At 44.1% G+C, this 17,815-nt stretch overlaps 1 protein-coding gene across 3 annotated transcripts in view; it reads right to left on the minus strand.

Annotated features, from left to right (window-relative positions):
• The window catches only part of CTNND2 (catenin delta 2), a 779,068-nt gene that overhangs the window by 388,188 nt on the left and 373,065 nt on the right, over positions 1–17,815 (minus strand). The window contains exon 6 of one of the 3 annotated variants that reach the window (XM_068531918.1): positions 16,142–16,730. The exons of the other annotated variants lie outside the window; for them this stretch is intronic. Within the exon in view, the coding sequence (XP_068388019.1) occupies positions 16,142–16,730 (589 nt within the window). The remainder of the gene's footprint in view (positions 1–16,141; positions 16,731–17,815) is intronic. 3 annotated transcript variants of the gene reach the window in all.

The raw sequence follows: 17,815 nt of genomic DNA on the forward strand, positions 1-17,815 counted from the left end.
AAATATTGAAATAACCAAGAGAAGGTGGAATCCTTTCTAGAAAGGGATATGGCATAAATTAAACCTGCTGAGCGAAGATAACAAACATCTGCAGATCCAGAGGAAAGCCAGTGACGGACTTGCAGGGAGTTCTTGACATGGAAAATAATTACAAAGCTGAAAGGGTAAAGTATCCTCACTGCCTTGCTCGTCTCACGCCTCCAATCCACAGAGAGAGAATCCAACAGGCTCTGTTCCATTTGACCAGCAATAGAAAACACTTCTAGACTGATTTGCAAATAAATTTCTACTTGCTAGATTTTACATAGAGCGTTTACCCATGCCAGTTAATCCATATTGATTGATACGTTCACTCATTTAACACATATTTACTGAGTGAGCAACTTCTCGAAGTTTTGGACACCATGATGCTTACGACACACAAGGTCCCTGGCCTTGAAAATAAGTCAGTCATCACATTTAGAGATAAAGGTACTGAAGGAAAATAAAGTGGTGGGGGGAGGGTAGACAGTCTCGGAGGGTATACTGTTTTCATACGGTGGTCAAGAAAGTTCTTTATGAGGATCTGACATTCCAGCAGAAGACTATTTAAGGGAGCTGTGTTGGAGGAAGATTCATGTGTTTCTCAGATAGAGGGGACCAGCAGTGAGAGCAATGGCCCTCTGTAGTAGAGTCAGTTCAGAATACTTACAGAAGTGATTTTATTATCTATTTAATCCATATTGTCTTTTAAAAGAAATGCCAGTTAGTATACGAACTCTTTATAAGTTCATACCACAACTGATTATAAAAACTGAACAGATATTTTTTAACTCACAATTTCACAATCACAGTAACCATATCTTCAGCAAAAGGATTTGAAATATTCAACAGGAGATCACACATAAGGAACTCATGAGAACTGCATGACCAAAGATTCAGCTCAAACACATACATATATATGTGTATATATATACACACACACATACACATATATACACACACATACATACCTATATATATATTTGCATTTGAATTTTCATTGCTTAGAATATGATTAGTTCTCAAATCTTCATTTCTCCCTTGCAGAATCATCTGCGAGACTTTGAAACACTGATTCCAGAACACAACCCCGAAAAGATTCTAACTCAGTCCATCTAAGCGCGGAGCAGCGAGGTGCATTTAATGGGCACCCCATGCCTCGTCACTCTACTACAGGAATCACCCTGACAGCCTCCCTGTGCCAGATAAATCAAAGAGAGAGGAGACAGGCATATCCGAAAGAAATCAATATCTAATGTGTTACAACCCTCAATTTACCATTTCTTGCTTTCTTCAAATAATATCATTTACTACCACATTATGCCAATTACTTTACTGAACAGAACGAAACAAATTCATTCTGTTTTTCACTGGGACCCATTCACATTCTCTTATTTCTATACTATACAATTTCTGGCTCTCTAATTCAACGTGAATTCACTTGCTTTTGCAAAGAAACAAATGTTTGCAGGTTTTCATTTGGAAATATCAATATTAGGTTCTTAAGGACACACTGCCATTGACCTGTTCTCTTCAAATTTGGGAGCCAGTTTCACATGCTCATTTGCAAAGAAATGGAAGGAGGAAAAGAAGGACCTAAATGACATACCGGTCAGTGGACCAGAGCAAGCTGACTCGATGAGTTTGTGACCAGGTGGCAGAGCTGAGTGCTTTCATTTCTGAGATAAAGAGCTGTCTTCAGAAGAAGAGCTATAACCTTCTTGCGCTATGACGTAAAGTCCAAAGTAAAATCTAAGAATTCAGGGTTTTTTTAAAAAAATTCTGTGTGCAATCAGTTCATGCATTGCTATTTATTAGTGAAACCACATCTTTGAAGGGCAAAATAAGACTTTTACAGAGACACATAGAGCCTGGAATAAAAGCAGATTTGCCCTCGCAAATCCCCACTGCACCTCCTCCTTGCTGAATGCTCTGATTTCAGGGTATGTTCCCTGCAGATATGCTGGCATCACTAGGCGACGTGGCCAAGCAGCATGGCCTGTGTAGGCAGAACGCCTTCCATCTGTGAGAGTTTATGGCTTTGAACTAGTTATTTTGTGCACTTTGAACTTCTTAAAAAGTCCGGCTTGATATTTGTTACCATTACACTCCTGGGAGAAAAATGACCTCGGCAAAAGCACTTTCAGAAATACAAAAGGTCACATAATCTTGGTTAACTTTTTAATATCATAAATGGGTTCTAAGTAAATGGCCAAGAGATGTAAATATTACACCTTAGATGTAAGAAATGCTCGCCATGATACCTACTTGATTTATTCTTGATTTTTGCTTTTGACACAAATCGAAATTCCAAAATCTACTTCCTACTCCTATGCCAATTCACATATTAATTTCAGTATTTAAAGGACCCTCAAATATCTCCTGTATATCTTGAGTCAAGTCCATGCACTAAATTTCATTTGCAAATGATCATCATTCATTGAATTAGTTTGACATCTTATCTCATATTGTTATAAATGTTACAATATATGGACACATTTCCTATACTATAGGCTACAAGCCATATTTGTTTGGAAGGGAGATTATTAATTCATTTGTATTCAGTGGTAAAATTGTACTGAAGCTTAATAATTTCAGTGTAACAAACAGGCCATCTGATGATATAAAATGATTCTATGATAAGACTGTTTTGGAAAGCAAAAAATTTCCTCCTGTTTCATCTTTTTCATAAATCATTCCTATATTTTGCCAACGTAATACAGCTTTGCTGCTATCACGAAGAACTTGAACGCTCACACGGTCTCTGACAATGAATAAACGCAGAAGCATTTGCTTCTGCAATTTTCTTGATAAAGTTTCCAATACAACTTATCGTAATTACGACACTTTAGCTCACCTTTTACCAAATGAATACTGTCATCTATTGGGGCTCAAATACTTTCCAGTGAGAATAATTTAAAGGCCAAAATCCCTGGTGAGGATGCAGCAGTAAGTGTGCCCCCGTGATCTTATCCCCTTGTCTTTCCTCCCTAACCACAAGCATTTCTTCCCAAGCTGTTAGAAAAATAGGCTTCTTTTGTTCAGTTCCTTTTGTGACAGGCAGGACTACACAAAGTGAGGAGACAGTGGTAATGAAGCATGAGTGATGTGGAGTCGGACATCTTTGCCTTCTTGGGATGGACCGTTTCCATTTCTATTTTCAGTCCAGGGTCACGTGGCTCCCTGTCCACACTGAACTGGATGATGTTCTGTGTCAACTCACACACAGCTCCAAGCAAAGAGCCTGTGGAAACCTACTTGTCTAAGATGGTACTAGTACTAGTGAAACACGCAAGATAGACAGTGGTGGTTTGGCGCCCGTCTGCTTTTGGTTTCTTATCTCAGGGTAGGTAGAGAGTAGCTCTGAGTGGACTAGCTGTGTGTTTCAGTATTTCTCAAAATGCCATGGGCACACGAGTCCCCTGATTAACATTCAGGTTCTGATGCAACAGGTTTGCGGAAGGGCCTGAGGTCCTGCATTTTTAACAAGGTCTTGGGCAATTTTGCTGTTGCTGGTCCGCAGACCACCCTTTGAGAAGCCAGGACTTACTGATTTAGCTGTGGATGTATATCTTGGTTGCTAGACGTTTTCAACTTTGGCATCCTTCTGGAGCCCCGGAGATAGTCTCACATCCACACAGATACTCTTCTTTATCAACAAGGCGGATAACACTCAACGAGTGTCATTTTATCTCTCCACAGATGCTTCTCAATACCCCATCAGTGCAATGTGCCAACAGTACATCTGGAGTCTGGCTTCCAGACCCAATCGCTAGGGACAATTACGAATCTTTCCAAGAAAAGAATCCAGGACAAGGTGCTCCTGACCCATCTTTTTTGTTATATCGAGATGCAAAGACAGACTTCGGCTGGGAGGGATGGGAAATCTTCATTCTGCTTTCCAAAGAGCTGACTGCTGTGGGGACTGAAGCTCAGTTTTCATTTTTGTGCATGTGGTTTGCCCATCAAAGGGCACAGAGGAAATTCTCAATGTATGGATAAGGAGAAGGGTTGTATCAGTCAAAAGTAGGCTAAGGTATGCAATTTTCTTCATAAATTGCTTTAAATATTTTGAAAAATATCTGAACTAAGATGTTCTGCATCTCAGCATCTTAAACAGCGGCCTTTTACTCAGATTGTACTAGATATACCATAGATAGATGTATACATTCCTTTTCAAAAATTTGATTTTTAGCTGATAAAATGCAAACTTCAAATGTATTCTCCCTGTATCATTTTTCTACTGCTTTCTATGTTTCACCAATACCCATGGAATGGCCTTAGTGATAATTCCAGAAGCAAAAGACACCATTAACTCTCAACATAATTTTGGGGGGAAAAATGGCAAATAAGCTGTTTCATAGATTAGTCATTCTCTATATTTACATTTTATAATTTCTGTATATCAACACTTTTATTAAAGTTTTATTACATTACTCAACATAATACTTGGCATACAAAAAAAGGAGTTTGAGAGGAGAGGAACTATGCTGTGTAATAAACAGTTCCGAGGACTAAAATTCTTCCTTGATTCTTTTCCGGTAAAAGCTTTAATATGTGTATGTGTGTGTTTTAGAATCCAGTTAGTCACTGAATTAATTACACGTGAATAATTACTATTTGAATACAAGTTATATTAAAACATTAACTCCCTAATAAATGCACGATTGATGAGGCCTATTAATTCTCCCACCCACTTTTTTTTGGTCTGTTACGTTATCCAAAGAAGTTACTACTAACCACCAATTGCTATGGTACAGTGGTGATGTTACCTGAGCTTTCCTAGTACAGAAATTTGTATTGATTCTTCCAGTGCAGAACAAATACTACGTATGCTAGAAGACTGTCAAGGTGAAGGGTCTGCGTGTGGCAGTGTCAACCACTATCAGCTACTGACTCAGCCACAGAAGGGACTGTGGCATGATCTGATTCTAACCAGCTGAGCTTGTGACCTAAATGAATACGTGTGTGTGCGCGCGCACGCGCATATGTGTGCACTTATCTCCTACGGGAGGTTTTGACCCCTTTCACATGTTGCCAGTCTATTCAAGGAGAGCTAGGGTTGAAGCCAGAAACACCAAGGAATGCAGGCAGGTATCATTCCAGATCAGGACGGGCTCCCCCTCTTTAATAGCCTGGCACCCGTGGGCCCAGGCACCATCCAGGAAGCCAGACAGGAAAAATCAATGCTATCAAGTATGTGTGAAGATATTTACAAGCAAATAGAAATTGGAAGTGCTGCTCAAGTCCACTGGGTCAAGACCATTAATGGTTTTCTTTGGTTCCTTTGCTGCCAAGTCTCTACCTGCAGGTTCCTGGGCAGGTCCTTAGCATATTCAGACGCCACACAATAAGCAGTCTGTTTTTATGATCGCTTTCGTTTCTGGAGTTACACACAGGGAACTGCTAGCTCTCCAGGTGAGCCTATGACATTCCACAGACTGCTGTCTGGGCATCTGTTAATACTGTGATACCTAAAGACATAGGAAGCCACTTTCTAAAGCACTGGGAAACTCAGAGGTGAGAGGACAGGCATTTTACCCTTCAGATTTTTAATACCCATTGAGCCAAGTTTTTCTGTTAGCTGTTGGTAATTTTTTCATAGTTCACTCACTTTGGGGAGAACCTGGTATCTCTTTGTGTTCATGCTTCGCTTTGTACTAAGGATGATTTCCAATTATCAATGGGATGTAACACTTTCACCAACTAGCTAGCTTTATAATAGCTAGTTGAAGACATCTGTTGAATATCTACTAGATGAGGCGTGGTGAGGAGTTCTGAAATATGCAGAGGGCTCAGCTGCCCTCAGGGAGCCCATAAACCCACTTATTTAAATGCTCTGCCTCTTCTGATTGCAGGAAAATTCAGGATACTTTCTTCTTTGTAGCAAAGTCAGTGCTTTCGTAATACACAGCACAAAAAATACATATATTGATCAATAGATCTGCTTGAGATGAGCCTTTAGAGATTGTAGGTATTTCACTTTAGTTATCCCATGGCAAATGCAAAGTCTTATCCATATATAAAACTACCCACCCACACACACACATATATATATACACACACATATATGTGTATGTATATATACATACACATGGGTGTGTGCATAGTGATTTTTGTCATACATTTAGAATATAGATAATAAGCAGAAATATGTATTATACATAACATATACTATGTGTAACATGGGCTAAATATGACAAATTTTTAAAAATTACAAAATGCAATTGACACATTGTAAGTCAACTATACTCCAATAAAATAAATTTTAAAAAATTATAAAATGCACATTGGTTAAATATTGTGGTGGGAGGGATTTTGATGAAGGCTTGGTTGCAAATGAACTCCATTTTGAGAGATTTTGAGTTATTAATTATTGAAGGTTATTTTCACAGCTACTAAAACTATTGGTCTCTCCATAATCCCTCTTGCTTAGATAAAAAGAAAAAATGTTTAAAAGAAGCCTCATACTTATTAAGGCAGAGATATTGGTTAACTAGGATCATTGATACTTAAAGTGAGTGGCTACCACAGACACCTGTTTGCCCAAATTAACCCACACCGGTGATCTAAAATGTGTAAGCACTGCCGAGGAACCAAGGCATATTTTACCATCGATGTCCCATGGACCCTAAGTTCAGAGGCATGGAGTCTGAAGAGTGGAAGAAACTCACACCATGGGGTCAGACACAAGCTAGGCTTTCTCATTCTTGGGTGCTGGGGACCCCCTAGGAAGCCACAGTCCCGGTGACCAACCAAGGCAGGACTGCGTGTGTCTCCGTGTCTCTCTCTCTTCCCATCCTATCACTTCCTGCTCTGATTTGACATTATATCTAAAAGCATTTTGCCAGCAGACTCTTATTTCTACCAGCCGTCCATGTGATCTGCAGCACTGAAGAAATAAGACGGGTTTCTAGACTTCAGGACCAGAGAAACATCTGACTGAACATTACCTAGCCTGTTTCTCAACGAGGGAAAAGGGGATTGTCCTGAGAGTTGGCTCATTTCTGGAGCTGGAGAACTTGTCCCTTTTTTTTTTTTAATTTTTATTGGAGTATAGTTGATTTACAGTGTTGTGTTAGTTTCAGGTGTACCTCAAAGTGAATCAGTTATACATATACATATATCCATTCTTTTTTAGATTCTTTTCCCATATAGGTCATTACAGAGTATTAAGAAGAGTTCCCTATGCTCTACAGTAGGTTCTTATTTTTATCTATCTATCTATCCATCCATCCATCCATCTATCCATCTATCCATCCATCCACCCACCCATCCACCCATCCATCCATCCATCCATCCATCCATCCACCCATCTATTTTTGGCCTCACTGCGCAGCATCGGGTCCTTATTTTAATCCGTTCCTCTTCAAACCCCACACACCCTCACCTTGCCTCCATGTCCATCGTCTCAAATAGTCATTCCCATACTCCTGGGGTCCTAATCCCAAGTGAAAAGAAGCTAACAAGGTGCTCTGGTGAATTTGTTCTTTCAAAAAAATCTCATGGACCCTTATTAAAAAGAAGTGGGATAAAAGTCTCTATTCAGAAAAACCATCCCTAGCTCCCCCGTGCTTCCTGAATGTGGTCAGACCTCCTTAGAGCCAAGCTCAGGAGAGCAGACCTCAGACCACGTGTGGCTTTGACCTCACGTACATCCCCGGTGCCTGCCCTAAGCTCTACCTTAAACCTGCATGGACTCAGGGCACCACTGGACACTTACCCATAACCGATATGCAGCCCGTCCCTCCCCAGCTACACCTCGTTCTCCTACGTGACTGACCCTGTCCGGTTGCACTTCGTTAAACTCCCCCTCAAATGCTGCCTTCTTCAAGATCCCGTTCCTGATCCTCCTACCTGGATGTGCCTCTCCCTCCACGGATGCCCCCAGCCTTTGGTCCTCTCTCACAGCTCTTGGTATCACAAGCTACTTCTGAACTGACGTCACTCCTACCCACTTCCAGTCAAGGGAGATCCCCGGAGTCATGACTTTCATTGTATGTATATGTGAATGCCCAGTAGAGCCGGGCTGGTATCATGATTCTCCATAGTAATGATAGTTATTTATTGGGCCCTTTTAACATGCAGACATGCTAATAAACAACTGATAGGCATGATCTCAATCTCATATGATCTTTGTAAGGACTCTGTATAATTGCTACAGTATTGTTATCCCCACAATAGGATATGCAATCTCAGAGAAGCCCCATTTTGTTCCCCAAACAGGCTAAGCATGATTTCACCTCAGGACCCTTGCACTGGCTATTCCCTCTGCCTGGTACATCCTTCCCCAGGTCCATCCGCAATGGCTCCCGGCTTCAGGTGTTTGCTCAGTGGACACCTTATCGTGGAGAGCTTGGCCACCCTGCCCTAGAACATCTCTAATTCTCTCAGTCTTTCTCCACCTGGCTCTTCTCACCATCTAATATCCTATCAGCATCAGACCATTACCTCTAAGAGGAAGGGGCTTTGGCCTCTGTTGTTCACAGGTGTGTGTCCAGCACCTAGAAGAGGGGCTGGCACAAAACAGGTGCTCAGTAAAGACTTGTTGAACCAAACCCAACTACCCAAGGTCACGGAGCTGGTAACGGAACCAAGATATGCACCCATGTCTGTCTAGCCCCTCAATCCATGCTGTTAATCACTGCATCCTGTATTTGTGCAACTCAACAGAATGCAATGATTTCTTCTACAATTGCAAGTAAATTCACTACTCTTACTCATGCTTCTACTTGCTCTGTCCATCAATATTAAAATGCCTCAGACTCCTTTGGAATTTCCCCAACATTCCATTCCTGACTGTCAACATTCATGTGTTGAGTCCCACCTTTCCACCCCCCAGGGATTTCTCTTCATCGTCCTTCTGGTCAGTATACATTGCTTCCCTGGGTACCATGTTTTCCTCTTGTTTTATGCCCTTATTTAGCTAGAATACATCCTCCAATTGTGGTAACTTTCTAGGAAAGGGTGCCTAAGAGATAGATTTCATGAGTACTTGCAAGTCTGAAAATATCTGATACTCGTTTTATAGATGACGGATAATTTGGCCGTGTACAGATTTTAGGTTGAAACTTATTTCCCCTCAGAACTTTGAGAGCATCACCTGAGTGTTCTTTTTTCCTCCCGTATCACTACTGCAAGTCAGGTGGCAACTGTTTTATTCCTCTCCCTAGGTTTCAGGGTCTATTTTACGTCGGTGCTGTGAAATTTCATGATGTAGAAGACGAAATATTTTCTATTCCAAGCGTAGGGTACTTCCTATGAAGACACAGGCCCCCCAGCTCTGAGGAATTGTTCTGCATTACTTCATCGATAATTTGCTTCTCTCCATTTTCTTTCTGGGGCTGTAGTAATATGTCAGATCTCCCAGAATTGTCCTTTATGGCTCTTGCTGCATTATTCTCATTTTCTGTCTCTTTCCCTTTATGTTCTCCCTTCCCAGTGATTTCCTTGACTACTTCCCACTCATTCTATCAAATTTTTAATATGGGTAGTTATATTTTTTACAGCCTAAAGAGATTTTCTTGTTCTTTGATCCTTTCACATATCAACCCAGTTCTTACTTAATAAATACAAGATCTTCTTAAATCTTTCTCAGTACTGAATCTAAAGTTTTATCTTGTTTCTTTTAATCTCCCCCTTTTCTGTAAATCATCTCTGTTTCTTCTGAGAGGCAGTTCATTTTTCTTTTTGTTTTTTTTTTCAATGCCACTAATTCACCCAAATCCTTCAGTAATCCTTGCTGATTTCTCATATTTGAGAAGGAGAAACCCAGAGGCAGCGTCTTCTGCTACGACATCAACAGAAATGTTTTCCACTGTGCGTCCCTGTATTAGAATTTATGACGAGGAGGGTGGGCATATGGGCTGGCAGCCTTCCTGCAGAATGAGAATGTGGGCGGCAGCTCTCAGCCCCCTGCCAGCCCATCACCCCACAAGCCTGTAGGCAATGAACTTTATCTAGGCCACTAACAGCCATAACTGAAGTCTCACTTCCTCAGGCAGTTTGTTCAGTTTTTTTTAAGCGATCACACCTGGTCTTCTCCCTGCAGTAAACACCGGCCACAGGGTCGCCATCTCGGTAGGAGGGAGGGGCTGTGATGGGAGGAGGGAGCCACTGTCTCAAGCTCTGGCTTCCAGTGAATCCCTCCACCTTAAGCCTCACTTCTCTTCAGCCCCCCAGCCGAACTCTGAAGGTTGAACCTGGCCAAACACTCACGCGAGACAGCCACGCTGACATAGCAGATTCTTGGGAGAAACGTCTACATTTTCATTGCTTATCACTCCTACCTACTCTGCTTTCCAGAAAATTTTCAATGGCTTGCTTGTTGGCGACACCCACCCGCTGGCCTCTGTGTTCTTGTCTCTTTTGTGACTGCATTCCCCGTTGTAATTCTGTACTCTATTTTTCAGAGGGTCTGAGACTGGGGGAGGCAAATGAGCTGAGAGAGTCATGTTAGCTTAACTGCTGTCCAAGACACGCTGTCATTTTTTAAATTTACATGTTCCCCGTTAAATTAAAGCATGATCAAAATCATGTAAGTATCAATAACATTGGAAAGCCTAGCACAGAAGTCTACATAAAGATGCCACTCTCTTACAACAGAACAAAAAAGACCTGTTTACCCCATTTTAACTAGCAAGGTCGCCATGTGGTAGGGAGAGAAGGGAAGATATTAATTTCTGTGAATCAACAAAAAAGAAAGGCATCAGGAAAGCCTTTGGGGTCCCTAGCATCCCAAACATTTCCAGATCCAGCTGTTAACTAACTCACAGAAACGGGATATTAAAACGACACTCTGCCTGCTGCTGTCTGACCTGGATGGACAGCAATTGGACAGCAATCAGATACTATGTAAGTTGCAATCAGATGCTGCGCAGAGTGACTTTAAAAGGAATGTCTGGGAGTCCCGGGCCTCCAGGCACACGGAGGCTGTTAGACAGGGGTCAGCAAGTACAGAGGAGGTTTGCTGAAGAGATTTTAGTACCTGCTCTCTCTGGAGAGAGAGCCTGGAGAGAGCGGGCTTCCACTCAGACGTGGGTTCCCTGCTGTGAAATGGGATCCCAGAGTTGTAGAGGGTAAATGGCTGGCTGAATAATCACTTTGTTGGTGGAAGCTGGAGATAGTCAATGAGTGGGAATCAGCCCATACTCCCCAAGTGCATTGGGGTGCAGGATGGCTGAGTGCACAGTGCAGGAGAGAGATCTATTTTACTTTCTGAGCCAGAAGGAGATGCCTGGGCAAGGCTGGGGCTCTGAGAGCATGAGCTTCTGAGGAGGGGGAAGGGGCTGAGGGGCGTGGCCAGCGGGGAAAGCACTGGAGCTTCTGCAGTTGGGGAAGGGTCCCCAGGGAGGTCCAGTTCCAAAGAACCCCTGGAAGTTCTGGTTGACAGCCAGCTGTAACCACCTTGGAAAGAAGATGAAAGTGTTGACTGATATCACAGGCTGATCACATTCTAATTAGTAAATCTAAACTGGGATTTTTTATTTTCTTTTTTTACTTGAGCGTGAGCCAGAAAGTTCACAAGAGTTGTTCAAGCATTTGTCCACAGGCAGGGAGAGATCGCCTTCAGGAAATGCAATTTAAAGGGGCTGAAGCAGCCAGGTATCACATTACATTCCGACCACATCCCAAGTGCTGTGGGATAAACAAACTCGCTCATCACCTGAGGAGACTTCAGGTTTCCTCTGAGAACATGACAGTGCAGATTGCAAAGCTTTTATCCAGGATTAGACGTTTTTTTTTTTCTTTTTCTTTCTTATAACAGGTGCACCTGAAAGTATTAACAAATCAGGGAATGAATCAGATCTCCAAATATGTGGAATGTGGGGTTTATAGTGATCCCTCTAAACAGTGCGTTTGATGTCCCTTTGGCAGGGTTACAAGACAGACACGCCTGGACCAAATTCCTCTCCATATTAGGTCAGTTTTGATTACAATCGTTGGCTAAGAATCTTCATTTAATCCATTTCATTTTTACCTAAAAATAAGCTTCTGATGTTTGACTTAACTTTAATGCATATTTACAACTCAGATTTCTATTTTTAACAGGATTAATTTTGCTCTAAACCGGAAAATGAAAGGATGATGTTATCTGCTTTACGAAATTGAACAAAAATTGGTACTGTTGGTCATATTCAACAGGATGTTGACACATTTTTGAGATATTTTTGCTTCTTATAAATCACTGGTCATTTAAATAAGTTGAAAACTTATACTGTATTTCTACATCTTTGGTGTTTTTCTTCAATAACACAAAATACACTACCTCTATCCATGTATCATGTGTATTGAAGAGTATAGAGATGCTGGATTCAAAGTGATCTAGGTTCAAATTGTATCCCTGTCATTTCCAGCCAAAGTATATATAACTTTGGGCAAGGGACTTATCATTGATAATAAGCCTCAGTTTTCAAATCTGCTGAATGGGGGTAAGAATCACACCTACCTCGTTAAGTTTTTGTTTGAAACTACATGAGACATGCTATTCTCTTGGCTTCTAAGAAATGACACTGACCTACACTTCTGGCTTATCTTTCTTTTGTTTGGGTTCCTGCTCAGCTCCTAGACCTCTACATTTGTGGGAGGCATCTGGGCTCAGTCCTTGGACCTCTTCTCTCTAAACTTATTTCCTATGTAGTATCTTCTAAGACTCATGGTTTCAAATACCATCTACTTGCTGATAGCTCCCTAATTTTTATCTCCAGCCTGGGCTTCTCCCCTGAACTCCAACTTGTGTATCCAACTGTCTACTTCACATGTGCCTTTTGATAGACAGATATCACATGTCCAAATCCATGATCTTAATATATACCAGCACTGCCCCCAAACCAACCAGATCCCTCTGTATCCTGCCCCATCTCAGTCAATGGTGACTCCATTCTACTGGTTGTTGAGTCGGTGGCATCCTTGAGCCCTCTTTCTCTTACCGTCATCACCTAGTCCATGAGACAATCCGGTCAGCTCTACCATATATACATATCCAGGATTACACTACTTTTCATAACCTCCAGTGCTACCATGCTGGCCCAAGCCATCACTGTCTCTTGCTTACATTACTGTAATTACCTCCCAACACGTATTCTTGCTCTTGCCCTTGATCCCCTACAGTGTATTCTGTTACAGACTAAGCCACATTGTGTCACTCCTCTGCTCAAACCCTCAACAGCTCCCAGGGAGGGTACAGCCAGCACCCTGAAATCTTCATCAAGACTGACGATAAGAGGCCTTCCAGCCCCACTTTGCTAGTCACTTTGCTGACCCTGTGTCACTTCTTTGCCCTCTTTCTCTCTGATGCACCCTCACTGGTCTTCTTGCTCTTCTGCAATCACATCAGACACACCTCCATTTACCAGCCTTTGAACCTGCTGTCCCTCCTGCTCAGAACACCATTCCGCTGGATATTAATATGGCCAGCACCCTCACTGCCTTCATAGTTGACTCAAAAGTTACCTTCTAAGTGGAGCTTTCCCTGGCCACTCTGCTAAAAATTCCTGTGACTTTTCTGTCTTCTCCAGCTGAAATGAGGCCAGGGATTTTGGTTGATATTGATCAATTCTGTATCCCTAGGGTCGAAATCAGTGCCAGTACCTAAGAGGTGCTTAATAAATAATTAAAGGAATGAATGCATCCAACAGTGAAAGTCACCGTCTATCCTGTATTCACACTTCCTAGCTATCAGTGACAAATCTCCAAAATCACAATCCTGAAAACGCAAAAGCTATTTTTCAGTCTTGACTTGGTGCTTTCAGTGAGCAAACCAGGTGGCTCAAAACTTTACGATGCCTGGAATGGTACCAAGCATACAGATTTAGGTATGGAGGCCAAAAGCTCCAGGATTCCTGATCTCTCACAAAGGTTAGAATCGGTCCCCACACCTTTCCTGGGCCATAGTTTGCTAAATTCTAAATAGAGCCAACGATCTTATGCAACCCAAGTATTTATGCAGAGTTATAGAATAATTTGGAACTCAAAAACCCGCCAGCAGCGATTTGCATGAAAAAACCTTTAAATGAATATTTAAAAGTATGCATTTGAAACAAAGTAATTCAAACATTAAAAGTGCTCGTTGTAGCTCAAAAATCAAGAATTTTCAATGGCATGATTTTTTTTCCCACCAGGGAGCAAAAATGAAATCGCATCACAGAGAATTTGAGGAATGGATGGAAATGAGGAGGGAAGTGAAGGCACATGGGATTGTGTTGAACAACTGAAGTTCTCTTAATTCTGGCCAAAGCCTTCCTACACACACACACACACACACACACACACATGCATCATATCCTCAGAAACATTCACTCCAGATATTAGAGTATAAGCGATCTTCACAACACATTTACTTTTAAAGCCTCTTCCTACATTCAGTGACATAAGGAGCTGTCAGGCTCTCTCCCCGCCCCATTCACATCCCCCTGCCACCAGACCCACACTCCCTATTTTTACTAAAGTGATAGAGTGGAACATGCCCAAGTTTAGCATGTATGATCACTGGGAGAAAGAGCTGCAAGCTAAGACTCCTAGTTTCTTTCCCCAGGTCTGTGCAGGGAACGAAATGGCCTTTAGCAAGTCACCTGGGCCTCTCTGGGGCTGAGCTGCCTCTTCTCTCTGGTGGCTGGGAAGGGGGTCCTGGGGCTTGAGTCTCCCACAAGCTCCCCCAGGTTCCCACTCCTTGCCACGATCTAGTAACTTATTTTACAAACTTCTAAAACAAAGTTTCCAAACTTATATAAAAGAAGATTCCATACAGGTCCCTAGCCCTGTCTTCCAACTAGATTGCCACTCCTGAGTCCCTACATAATAGGTATTTGGATACTGGCACTAGGTTGGCATCAGTGAGTGTCACTTCCCAAATTCTACTATAGAGAGAGAAGGAGTGAGTGAGAGAACAAGCATTCTTAACAGATTTGGGGGGCAGCGGAATTGCAGCCTGCGTCCTGCTACGCGGGGCCAGTCCACACCAGCAATTACTGTGTTGAATTAAAAAGGCCCTTGGACATGCCTCTCGCATGTTTCCAAGTTCCTTTTTTTAAATCTTATTTAACTTCACAGTCATCCATTTATGTCAAGAAGGGAACCATATGAGTGCAGCATTTTACTGTAGTGACACAATTACCAAATACTTTCATAACAGGAAAAAAAAAAAATAGACAATAAATCCGGGTTGGTTGTCAGGTGTCTGAGGAGACAAAACTTTAGTCGTTAAATCATAGTGTCTCGTTTAAGCTGAACATATGGTGCTACCAGCAGACAATCACCAGCTCAGCCTGGTCTTTGATAGGCATAACGACCACAGAAATGTCACCTCCTCTGAACTGTCAGAGAAAAGCAGCCTTCATCCCAAAACCCCAGTCCAGCCCAGCTCCTCCGTCCCTTTAATAAGCAGGCAACAAACTCCAGGGACTTCATCACTGGTTACTTTTTCCCCATTGCTGGAAACTACGTAATTTCAATGACAGGTATGGGAGCGTCCTTTCCTTTTCCCAGTGACTAAACTTAGACAAAATATAATAAATTCGAGCCATCACAAAGTAGTAAAAATTCAAGGCAATTAATCATGGGTTACTTTTTCACTACTATCGAAATCTTTGTAAGGTGAATGTCTGCTTTGGGAAAACTCCGTACTTTTTTCTACAACTGAATGTAGATAACTACCTGGGTGATCACAGAAACAGTGTTATTTTTATTCTCTGCACTCTTTTTCTGGATACGATCAACAGGTCTATGTGATTCTTTATTAAACTTGACTTTAAGGATGTATATCTTCGTCTTCAGATTGGCGGGGGGTGGGAGGGAGAGAGAGAGGGAGAGGGAGAAGGGGAGAGGGAGACAGAGGGAGAGGGAGAGAGACACAGAGACAGAGTGAGAGAGAGAGAGAGAGAGGACACTAAGAGTTTGAGAGACTGCATGACTTCCAAACAGAAGCAACCCATAGCTTTGAGTTCAGATGCTACCAAGCCTACCTAGGGACAGACACCCTGGCCTTCCCTACCTTCAGCGGATACTGAACACACACCCGCCCACGGACACGCCCAGCCTGAGCCGGCTCCAGCCCGGCCGTCCGCCTGCCTCCTGCCCGGGGCCCCAGCACGCGCCCAGGCGCCCCCGGGGCCGAGCCCTTTACCTGCCAGGCTGCCCGGCCTCTGGAGCGTGGCCGTGGCATACAGCTCCTGCGAGGGCTTGCCGTACGGCTCGGACGCGTGGACCAGACGCTTGGTGGGCGACAGGGTGGCGTACGTGCCGATGGTGGAGCTCAGCTGGTGGATGGGCGAGGAGGAGAGGGTGGACTGCACGGTGGGGGGCGAGGTCACGCGGATAGGGGACAGGCCGGCCGAGGACACGACGATGTTGATGGGCGAGCTGGTGCTGTAGGACTTGGCCAGGCGGCTGGGCGACTGCTTGGGCGAGGAGCCGCGCGGCGCGGCGTAGGAGGCGCCCTCGGGGGCCGAGCCTCCGCGCTGCAGCTTGGTGGGCGAGCCGCCCTGGGGCGCGGCCAGCGGGGAGCCCCCGCGCGGGGGCGCGGGCAGCGTGGAGCTCGAGTAGTAGAGCGCGGCGGCGGCGGCGGCGGCGGCGGCGGGCGGCGCGTCGGGCAGGTGGAAGGCGCTGCCCAGGCTGGGCGCGAACGGCTCCCGCAGCGGCGGCGGCGGCGGCGGCGGCGGCGGCGGCGGCGCGGGCTCGGGCCCCGCCAGGTGCCCCGCGCGGCTCGTGGTGCCCTGTGCGCGGGAGAGCAGAGAACACGCGCTCTTAGCCAGCGGCAAGCAGAGGGACCCCCCGCGCGCGCCGCCCGGCCCCGGCGACCCCGGGCGGCGCGGGCGCACGGGGGTCCCCGGGAAGCAGAACCGCGCGGGGGGGTGGAGACGCACGCGCCCCTCCGGCCGCTCGGGAGCGGCTCCTGCCCGACCGAAAGAAAACAAACAAACAAACACCGGAGAGCAAAGGGCGGCTGACCAGGGGATGGGGATCCCGTCTGACAAGTGGGACACGTATGCTGCTCACAAATCTCAGAGGTTTCTGGAAGACCAGAGGCATCGCAACAGTCCCCGAACGCTTTGAAAAGGCCAGCCAGCGGGGCCACCGGGATCTGCTTGCAGGCAATCCCGATCTGTTCGTTTTAACGAGAAATTCAGGCGTCCAGCCTTTTCTCCCCTCCCCCGCCCCCCCCTCGCACGGGCATTTCATTGGATACAGTTTCTACCTCTGAAATTGGCCAAGCTGCCTACTTATCTGGAGAACGTAAGAAATAAGCATATACTTCGTGGAGTTTATTCTATTGCCATTTTCCCGTTGGTTCTTCTTTGTGGATAAGTTAAAAGGAGGGGAAAATATGAAGTCGGAATGAATATGCTTGGGCTTTCAGGCTTTAAAAGAAAAAGCATTTCCAGAGGAAGCAGAGCAATTGTAAATGAAAAGACTAAAAACGCCTCCCTTTTCTAGATTTTAACGCTGGGCTCCAAATCTTTCAGCATCTCTCTCTCGAGCTCGCTTTTAAGAGCCCCCTGCAGCTGTGTCTTCAAATTGAAAACCAGTTGCCTCTCGTCTATTTTCAAGAACACAAAAGACAACAAGGGCTGGGGTGGAGCTGGAGAGACAGTTGGAGGGGAAAGCACTTTCCTTGAATCTGGTCCAGAGACAAATTTGCATTCGAATGAAAACACTACATTGTCAACCACTTCTGGGCAGGAGCTCTGGGATCTTCCAGGCTTTCCCGGAGGAGCAGAAAAGTTTTTTGAGAGCAGGCTGGTATGAAAAGGGGGTAGGACTGTACACAGAAAAAGAGAAAGTGGGGAGGGCAGGTTCT

The sequence above is a fragment of the Eschrichtius robustus genome, chromosome 2, assembly GCF_028021215.1.
Source record: "Eschrichtius robustus isolate mEscRob2 chromosome 2, mEscRob2.pri, whole genome shotgun sequence".
In the NCBI taxonomy this organism is placed as follows: Eukaryota; Metazoa; Chordata; class Mammalia; order Artiodactyla; family Eschrichtiidae; genus Eschrichtius; species Eschrichtius robustus.